We start from the raw sequence: 11,122 nt of genomic DNA, 5'->3' as shown, positions 1-11,122 counted from the left end.
ATTCATGAAACACCTTATTCATAAGATCCATAAATGTAGCAGGAGCATTGGTCAGTCTGAATGGCATAATCAAGAATTCATAATGGCCATACCTAGTTCGGAATGCAGTCTTCGGAACATTCTCTGCCTTAACCTTCACCTAATGGTACTTGGATCGGAGATCAATCTTAGAGAAAACTTGTGCTCCCTGAAGTTGATCAAGCAAATCATCTATACAGGGAAGTGGATACTTGTTCTTAATGGTCACTTTGTTTATCTCTCAGTAATCGATACACATCCTTATCAACTTGTGTTTTTTTTTTCACGAAAAGCACTGGTGCTCCCCAAGGTGACACACTGGGTCTAATGAATCCTTTGTCCAGTAATTCCTACAACTATTCATTTAATTCTTTCAATTGAACAGGAGCCTTTCTATAGCGAGTTTTAGAGATTGATGTCATTCTTGGAAGTAGATCAATAACAGATTCAACTTCACGGTCAGGAGGCAACCCAGGTAAGTCCTTTAGAAATACATCAGGGAAATCCCTCATTGTTGGAATATCCTCGAGCTTTACTTCTCCCTCTGATGCCTTTTTCACACAAGCTAAGTATCCCTAACTACCATCCAGGAGTAGCCTTTTTTGCCTGCATAGCTGACAGTATTTGTGGTGTGGCGCGCACACACAACCCAACAAATCTATACTCCTACTCCCCTAGAGGTCTGAACACGACCTCCTTCTTATAACAGTCAATACTGGTATAACTGGAGGCTAGCCAGTCCATCCCAGAATCACGTCGAATCCATGCATATCATAAACCACTAGATTAGTAGGTAGCGTCCTCCCTTGAACACTAATTGGATATTCCTTGAGAACCCTTATACACACCACCACGGTCCCCGTTGATGTGATCACCAATAAGTCTGTATCTAATAATTGAGGTTCTATCCCACATAATTTGATATACTCTCAAGATATAAATGAGTGTGTTGCCCCTGAATCAAATAATACAATAGCTTTATTTGACAAAAATAAAGCATTACCTATCACCACGTCACTTGCATTTTCTGCTTCTCCCAATGTAAGAGAATAGACTCGTGCTGGGTGGTGTTCCTCTGATGGTCGCCTTAGGATACCTGACTATCTCCCCGAAATTGACTAATAAGGGGTGCATTGATCGGCAGCGCACAAAAGTCTCATGCAATGTGACTAGGCCGATTGCACTGAAAATAGACGTTTGTCTTAGCCTAGAATTCCCCCGAATGTCTCCTCCTACACCTGGGACAAAGAGGGTGCAACAAATTACTCTGCCCCGCTCGATTCCCCATGTCAAATCTCTAGCCCAGATTATTCTTGTTTCTTTTCCAAGAACTCTGACTTGTACCAGCTTGAAAACTAAGAGGCACGGGCCTCTTCCTATGATTAGATATCCCCACACTCCTCTGCAAACTAGTTTCCAATACCGTAACTTTATCTACCAGCTTTGAGAAATTTTGTACCTAAAAAGCCACTACCTGCTCGTAGATCTCCTATCTCAAGCCTTTCTTAAACTTTCTCACCTTCCTTACCTCATCTGGAACCATATATGGGGCAAAGCATGATAGCTCAACAAACCTAGCCGCATACTGTTGTACGGTCAAATTCATGAACTCCTCTACCTTAGTATCCCTAGTGGCAATGGGGAAATATCTGTCAACTAAAATCTCCTTAAAATGGTTCCAAGTCATAGTCGTGGGTTCTGGTCTCTGCTCCTCAAGAAACTTTACTGATCTCCACCATCGCTTGGTCTCCCTAACCAATTTAAAGGTAGCATACTGAACATTCTGTTCCTCTATGCAGCGTAGGACTACCAACATCTCCTCCATCTCCCAAACCCAGTTCTCTACCTGAATCGGATCAGTTCCTTCCGCAAAAGTTAGGGGATTCATACGGGTAAATTGTTTGAAGGTGCATCCCTGATCTATAGGTGGGTAATTCTAGCCCCTAGAATCCCGCCTAATCTCTGTTATAACCTAACGAGTTAAACCTCATAGCATGATAGATGTGTCAATGTCATCCTCGCTGGAAGCCCCCAAACTGTTACTTCCCCCGGCATCCACGTTCTTATCTTTGGAGCCCATCCCAAAAAGGATAGGAGAACTAATTTTAGAATCCCAAAGTCATACCATGATCGACTAAGAAACTATAAAATACACTATATTCTCATACTAAAACACTTAAACTTTCTTTTATGGACTTTGCCTGCACAAATAATCAATGTAACCTCCAAATTCCCAATTTTAGGTTCAATCTTACTGCTTATAAATAGAATCGTTGATGGTATTCCATAATTTTCCTGAAACCATCACCTTAGAAAAATCACAAAAGACCATCACGAAAATTCTGCCTCTAGGCTGCAAGAGAAAAACATAAAATTTCACTTTACTAGAACATTCCACTTCACTATGTATCCTCTACCCAATCCACCATACAACACATAGCCTATCCCATTTCTACTCCCATCACCACTCATTCCTATACTATGGTAGTATTATCCACTAAAGTCTGCAGAACCTAACAACCTAAGCTCTGATACCACAACTGTAACGCCCCCAAACTGAAATATGCTCTGATATAATAACAATAATAAACATAATAATAACTCCATAACATGACATCTCCGATACCATACAGTCACGTCCCCATTTTTTTTCATTTTATTTTTCATAATAATCATAAAACATATATTCATAATATTTTGAATGTTACATCTATGTCCATCCACTACCCGTGAAAGCAAAAATAGACTTTTCTAAAATTATACATACCAAAGTACTATCTCACAACCATTTCTATACCATTTCCCCAAGCAGAACTATAACCCAAAAATTTCAAAAAAAAAAAAAAAAACATTTACATACTCCAGTCCATATCGGCACTTATCCTATCTGTAATATCAACACCTTAAACCTGAGCTCCTAAACTTGCTTTCTTGGTGATCCTGAAAATGAAATTATTTATCGGGGTGAGACACCTCTCAGTATGACGGAATAAATTATTATTAGTGTGTGGCAAATGAGTTATTACGTAACATTATACATTCCTTAATTAACTTTAAATGGGATAGCATTTATAAACTATATTCACACCTATATAATTGCATAACACACGCACACGCACACGCGCGCGCACACACACACACACACACACACATATATGTATATATTCATTATAGTTCATTATTCGGCTCAAAAGCCTTATTCACATAAATCTACACTTTACATAATCCATACATAACAAGCATCTGCTGAAATTGAGGCGTCTCATGTCGTCGTCCCCCAATTCAGCCATTCATAACAAGCACTTGCTGAGAGACATTTCGTATCACCATCCCCCAAATCAACAAGCCCTTGGAAAAAAGTCCCAAGGATTGGGGCGTTTCGTGTCGCCATCCCCCTTTGCCTTTCTCCATAATTATCAGGGCATTTCGTATCACCGTCCTCCTTTTCCTTTCTCCACATTTATCGATGCATTTTTTGACCTTATAGGTCATATCCCACTTTGATTATGACAAATCCAAGGTATCTCGTGCACCTAGTACTTGAATAGGTATTTCTTGGATGACACAAAGAGTGGAGGTACTATCAAAGCCTAAAGGAACTAAAAGATCAATTCATTAAGGATATGGCTTGGCATTATAAAGGGTAGAGAATGAAGACTTTTTCATTTGTATTATGCATTTATTTGGGTTTGTAATAATGCGCTTTTATATGATGGGAATGGCAGCTAAAATACAACCATAGATCGACCTTAGGAAACACATCACTCTCACGAAAATCCCTTGCCAAATAAGCTTAAGGTAAAAAAGAAGACCGAATTCTAAGTTTTAGCTTATCTTGGTCAACCAACCCCACCATGCACAAATTGGCTTGGTCGACCGAACTTGTCACGTGACGCACGTTCTCTATTGCCTCAGTCGACCGAAGTAAAATACACGCATTACCCTTATTCGACCGAAAGTTCAAACTTGACCTTTTCACCTACTTGGTCAACCAAACGTATAGTTCAAAATCATCCTGGTTGATCGAACCTCATAGATGGTCAACCGACCTTTTGCCTTAGTCGACTGAACCCACGAAGGGTTCATAATCCCCCAAATGATGGTCGACTATCATGCTTCTTGGTCAACCAAGTTAGGACTGAAAATTCAATTTTTACACAGGTTAGTCGACCAGCCCTTGCCCTTGGTTGACCGAACCTCTCAGGTTGCTAAGTTTTTACCACGATTAAAAGGAGTTAATTTTTACTAAACTTAATTAAAATTTTCCCAAAATTCCCTTTGAGTCCTCAACAGTTATATTTTATGGGAAATCTATAAATACCCTTTCATTTGATCAAATTAAGGGTGATTAACATTTTTGATTAGCAAATTTTTCTCTTTAAAATTCTCATGCTAATATTAATATTTTTACTCACATTCAAGAAAAACTTTTCACTCTCTTTCATATTGTTGCTTGCATATTTTTTAAGGGAACTTAGATCTCACCTTCTTCATTTGCAACTAGTTTGCATCTTGAAGTAAAGATTGAGTATATTTTATTGTGAGGCTTTCTAAGCATACTCAAAAGCTCAAACTCTCTTTTATACCTGCATTTGTTAATATTGATTGTTGAGAGTTAGCTTAAACGTTTTTCCCATAGTATTTTACTTATAAATATTTGATTGGGAAAAACCTTTCATAGCTTGAGATCTTGCATCCTTATTGCAAGATTCATAAGCTTGCCTTGTGATGTTAACAAGATATCTTCTAGCAAGCTTAAACCCTAATATCCTTTGTCCTTCATATTTGAAAAGTTTTATTGATATATTTGCTTTTGGGTTGCTAAGAGTCTTTGATAATTCATATTGAGAATATACCATCTAGAATCAAAGATCTCACTCACTCACACATTCACATACAGATATACATATTGTTGTGAGTTGATATATTGTATTAACTAGATCTCACTTAAGCTTAAACTCTCATCATCTATGAGAGTATTGTACTGAACTATTGTACATATCTGCTTAGTGTAAGATGCACTTCTATTGTACACAAAATTTATACTTGTTGATTGTATTCCAGGCGTGACATGAGGGGGTGTTGATCTAGCTCGTAAGGATCAGGTTGTAAAGGTTGGGGTCAGCCCTGTGAATTTGACCTAGGATTTCCATTGCTCAGTAAGGAAAAGGTGTTGTAACCGGTGTCGATCCACCCGTAAGTGAGCATTAGTGGAATCGTCGGGCTTGCGAGTTAGAGGCGGGGACGTAGGCACAGTTGCTAAACCTCGATAATATATCTGGTGTCACTTTTATTTTACTTGTTTTACATATATGTGTTTGCTTGAACATATTTATTTGTCTGATTCATTGCACTGATGTTTGGATACTTTTATGTGATTGGTTGAGTAATACTAGAATTGCTTTATCTGCTTAGCTCATCCAAAAATCATCGCATCAGTTGAATTGGAACTGTTTAGAAAAGGCCCTAGGTTGAGTTTTATTGAGTATACATATTGACCTAAAATTTTAAAATATCCAATTCAACCCCCTCTTGGGTTCATACCAAAGTGAATACCGTTTTGTATCGTCACCCCCCCCCCTTTTTTTTTTCCATATTACTTTAACAACATCAGTATTTCCACAATTTCTAATCATTCATGTAATCGTATCAAACTATCAAATCCATAACTCGGTATCAATTCGTCATTATCATAACTCGGTATAAAAATCAAATTTCTGTACATAATTACATCTCAGTAGTATAGATTCTCAACTTTGCACATAACCATAACTCATTATCATTTCACATGTCTGCATATAATCATATCTCAGTATAAAATCACATTACAGTAAACAATCACAATTCCACCATATAATATCACAGTTCTATATAAAATCACAATTTCTCTATACTATATCATAAAAGATATTCCAACCTATTCATTTCTGCAATTGTGACCATTTATTCTCATGCCACACAATTAAGTGCTTAAATCATATCTGATGAACTGCCCGGGAAAAATATATTTTGCTGAAGACAAGGGTATGATCATCTCCAAAATTTTACTTTAACCTATATTATACATTAATCAAGAAAAATGAGATGATTACCCTACTCACTTAGTTTTTCCCAAATACTTATGCAATAATCAATTTCCATATGCCTAAATCATTCAAAAAATCATGTATAACATTTATGTACTCATAATCTCAGTTTTAATAGGTTAAAATTTCAAAAATAACCTACATAATTTATTCCCCTTACCTTATCCCTGGAGTGGTGCCTATAATGCTCAAACGACAAACCCACTCCGATTAAACTGCTAAGGATCGACGCTAGGACCTAGAAATGGCGTTTATCCTTCGATTTGGTTGAGTTCTTGGAGAGAAATTAAAGAGAGAGAGAGAGAGAGAGAGAGAGAGAGAGAGAGAGAGAGAGAGAGAGAGAGAGAGAGAGTCTTCCAAAAAAAAAAAAAAGCTGATTTCCTATTTATAAGTATGTTGGCCTAGTGGAAACTGTCGACAGTTTGGTTTTTAATCAAACCGATTCTTACTGTTTTACATTTACCAGCCCTCAGTAACTCAAAATTGTTGACAGTTTTCCTGAGCTACACCAAAGCATCGATGGTTGGTCCTGCACCAAACCAGATTCCTCTTTATAATTATTATTATTATTATTATTATTATTATTATTATTATTATTATTATTATTATTATTATTATTATTATTATTATTATTTTCTGGGTCTTTACATTGCAAACTAAATTTCTTCCTTGAGCCACATTCGCTAATTTTGAAGTCCCTTCATGCTTTTCAGCATTTCCTTTTTTCCAATCCAAATACTCCGGTTTCACATGCCTCTTTTTATCGCATTTATAACATCGAACATCCTTTTTTTTCTTGGATTGTGTGCAGGATTTTTGACTTAATCCACTTTTGAACTTTCCTTTGCCACGCTCATTATTACCTTTCATCACAAGTCCTTCTCCTTCATCACTTATTTTTAGCCTTTGATAAAATTCAGCAAAACACTTGTCACCTCTTCTAAATTAAGAGTCTCTTTTCCTCATGTAAGAATGGTAACTAAATTTTCATAAGTATGAGTCATTGGTAAAGAGTTTAGTAACATCAAAGTCTTATCATCTTCATCAAACTTAAGATCAACATGCATTAAATCACTAATAATTTGATTAAATGCATTGATGTGTTGACTTAAGTTCAAACCATCAACCATCTTAAGCCAATAAAGACGCTGCTTAAGAAATAACTTATTAGAAAGTGATTTGGACATGTACCGGCTTTCTAATTTTTGCCACATAGTCGCTAGAGAATCCTCCTCCATCACATGATAGAGTACTTCGTCGGTCAAACACAAATGTATTGTGGAAACAACCTTTGCCTCCAATTCTCTCCAAGTTGCTTCATCCATACCAATCGGTTAAACGTCATACAAGGCCTTCAACATCCCTTGCTACACAAGTACATCCTTTACTCTCCTCTTCCATAAACTGAAGTTCCCGGTTCCATCGAATTTGACAATGTCAAACCTTGTAGAAGAAGAACCTGATGTCATGACAACAATGCTCTAATACCAATTTGTTGTATAAATGAGTATGAGGTTGCACAACGGAAATATAAAATGTAGAAAACCAATGAAGCACCAAATACAATTCACACAAGTAGTATATCTGAAAACAACAAGAAATCAACACAAGAATATACGTGATTCTACAATGCCTACATCCACGGGAGCAATCCAACAAAGGTTTCACTATGAAAATGAAAGTTACACAATACACAGATACAATGATCTCTCCATTATCAAAACATGCCCAGAAAGACATTCATTAACCCCTTGGAGGCTTCCCTCCAAATACCCAAACGTCCCAACGTTTCAATTCAAAATTTGAATTCTTTCTCACAGCCCCGAGAGCACTTGTCAACTAGCAGGGCACTCGTCGACAAGAGAGAGAGAGAGGTCCATTCATCGACTAGTGAGGCCCACTCGTAGATGAGTCTTTGAATTTCTGATTTTCCTGCTTTCGGTATCTTAGAATTTCTGTATTTTTCTGATTCTCAGTATCTACTCGTTGACGAGTGAAGCACACTAGTTGATGAGTCCCTACTGCACAACACCAATGAATTCATCTATATGTTTTTCTTCCTTTGTTATAAAGCCCCACCATATATAAGAGTCACACACAAATACAACAAAATTTAATTTTTAATAAATAATTCAAAAAAAAACACTCATAAATTGGCATCTTATTTTAGTCATTTCAAACATTTTAATTGACTTATTATTTTTTTTTATCAAATACACAACACTAATTTTTTCTTTCCAATAGCTCTTTTTTTATTTTTTATTTATAGAGGAAAAAAATAATTTTTGTAATTATTTGAAAAACTTCTTTTCATTAGTTTCTTTAAATTTTTTTTTAAGAAGTCATGGAGGCGAAGTAAAGCCTATACCTCAAAGAAAGCTGCTGAAGAGTGTGAAATTATAAATTACATTTTCTCACGTATGGGCCGCCGTTCACTGGGCGCTCAGCTTGGCCTTCCCGAGGCCCAGCCCATCTCACCTCCACATACGCTCCCTCCCCCTTAAAGGCTTAAACCCCAGAGAAACCCTAGCGAGTGGACACTGCAAACAACTACACTATTCTGCACCGGCAAACAACTGCACTCAGCAGGCAGGCTGCAACCATGTCGGAGTTGAAGCTATCTCGCTCGGAGAAGAAAAAGATGAAGATCAAAACGAAAGAGCAAGAAGATTCGAAACCTCTCCCGCTGGTTGAATTGAATCCGAAACAAGAGGACTACCTAATCAAGCCTCAGAGCTTCACCCCTGCCTTAGACACCTCTCAGTGGCCGATCCTCCTCAAGAACTACGACCGCCTCAATGTACGAACCGGACACTACACTCCTCTCCCTAACGGTTACTCCCCACTCAAGCGACCTCTTGCCGAGTACATCAGGTATGGTATCCTGAATCTAGATAAGCCCGCAAATCCATCTTCGCATGAGGTCGTTGCTTGGATTAAACGGATTCTTAGGGTGGAGAAAACCGGTCACAGTGGGACTCTTGATCCCAAAGTGACCGGAAATCTGATAGTGTGCATTGATCGAGCCACCCGTCTCGTGAAGTCGCAGCAGGGTGCGGGCAAAGAGTATGTCTGTATTGCCCGGCTCCATTCGGCAGTGCCTGACACTGCCAAGGTGGGTCGGGCGCTTGAAATGCTGACTGGAGCTGTCTTCCAGCGCCCACCTTTGATTTCTGCTGTGAAAAGGCAGCTTAGAATTCGAACTATTTATGAAAGTAAGCTTCTTGAGTATGACCCAGATAGGCATTTGGTTGTTTTCTGGATTTCTTGCGAGGCGGGTACCTATGTGAGGACCATGTGTGTGCATTTGGGTTTGATTCTTGGTGTTGGAGGGCATATGCAGGAACTTCGGCGAGTGCGGTCTGGAATTTTGGGTGAGAAAGATAACATGGTTACTATGCATGATGTGATGGATGCTCAGTGGGTTTATGACAATTACAGGGACGAGACTTACTTGAGAAGGGTAGTAATGCCACTTGAAGTGGTCTTGACGAGTTACAAGCGATTGGTTGTTAAGGACTCAGCTGTGAATGCAATTTGTTATGGTGCAAAATTGATGATTCCAGGTTTGTTGAGGTTTGAGAATGATATAGAGAATGGGGAGGAAGTTGTGCTCATGACTACCAAAGGAGAAGCAATTGCATTGGGAATTGCAGAGATGACAACAGCAGTAATGGCAACCTGTGATCATGGTGTAGTGGCGAGGATTAAGAGGGTAGTGATGGATCGGGATACTTACCCGAGGAAATGGGGATTGGGACCAAGGGCAGCAATGAAGAAGAGATTGATTTCAGAGGGAAAATTAGATAAACATGGGAAGGCAAATGAGAAAACTCCTCAAGAATGGCTGAGGAATGTCGTTCTTCCTACAGGTGGAGATTCTATGGTTGCCAGCCTTGCGGCTGCGGCTGAACCTCAGTCAGTTAATGCAGACGCAGGTGTGGTGGAGGCAGAGAAGAAAAAAGACAAGAAAAAGAAGAAAAGTATGGATGGAGAGGATGGGGAGGGTCGTAAACGAAAATTGGGTGAGAACACTGCTGATAGCCCTGTTCAAGCACCTGCTAAGAAAGTAAGAGTTGATGATGCTGGAGAGGCTGTTGAATCAGAGGAGGGAGTAGAAGTTGAGAAAAAAGAAAAGAAGAAAAAAAAGAAGAAAGAGAAAGAAAATGGCACTACAACATTATCTAATGAGGATGCTGCTCAGGAAATTAAGGGCGGTGAAAAAGGTGAAACTGGTTCACCTGAGAAGGAGAAGGTTGAGAAGAAGAAAAAAAAGAAAAAAAGTAAAGAAGCTGAAGATGGTGGTTCCGCCAGATTGCCTGCTGACATTGGTTTAGGTGACAGTGAAGCTGATGCAAGTGAGAAGAAGAAGAAGAAAAAGAAAAAGAATAAAGATGCAGAGGAAACTGAATAGAAGAGTGCATGAAAATGATTTGAGAAGAACTCTTCAATGTATTTGTCTAGGAAGTAATAGCTTTCTTTGTTTTCCTAGGACAATTTTCTGTTATTCCTCAATGTTTTTGCCTTGCGGAACTAATTTATGGTGCTTAGCTGGGGGGGCAAACCACTGTGTGGTTTATAAAGAAGCCTCATTATATTTCTCCTTGAACAAGTTTGCTATGCCTTTTTTGAGCTGTTTCTGTATCTTTCAATGTTTCTCTTTGGTCTTTTTCTAAATTATTATAATCCTTAAATATTTCTCTATCTACAGCTTTGGGCTCTGCTTCAATGAATTGCTTTTTTCTTGATTTAAATTTATTTTTAAAATTTTGATATTTTGCACCTTGGGAAAAAATAATTTCTTGGTTGTTCTTAGACATGAAGCTGTGAGTTGGTTGATGTGGATGTTTTGAGGTGGACCTGGACTTTTAAGAAATTTTATGAAAGTTACATCTGTATATGTAATTGCACTTGATAAAAGACAGCCAAACTAGTGACATGATAATAATTCATATAATTTTAACTATATTACATGGGTACAATCTATATGGTAAAATTTCAAGTGAAAAGGTTGTGGG

General features: G+C 38.1%; 1 protein-coding gene across 1 annotated transcript; it reads left to right on the top strand.

The window, feature by feature from the left end:
- The first annotated feature begins 8,503 nt into the window (after window positions 1-8,503).
- Window positions 8,504-10,800, top strand: LOC131145583 (H/ACA ribonucleoprotein complex subunit 4). Its single transcript, XM_058094753.1, has one exon. The coding sequence runs from the start codon at window positions 8,707-8,709 to the stop codon at window positions 10,516-10,518; it is 1,812 nt and encodes a 603-aa protein (XP_057950736.1). The 5' UTR covers window positions 8,504-8,706; the 3' UTR covers window positions 10,519-10,800.
- The last annotated feature ends 322 nt before the right edge of the window (window positions 10,801-11,122 follow it).

Source organism: Malania oleifera, chromosome 13 (assembly GCF_029873635.1).
Source record: "Malania oleifera isolate guangnan ecotype guangnan chromosome 13, ASM2987363v1, whole genome shotgun sequence".
Taxonomy (NCBI): Eukaryota; Viridiplantae; Streptophyta; class Magnoliopsida; order Santalales; family Ximeniaceae; genus Malania; species Malania oleifera.
This window is presented reverse-complemented; position numbering and strand designations above follow the sequence as displayed.

Excerpts from the sequence above, each read along its gene's own strand:
- LOC131145583 (XM_058094753.1), top strand. The coding sequence starts at position 8,707 with ATGTCGGAGTTGAAGCTATCTCGCTCGGAGAAGAAAAAGATGAAGATC.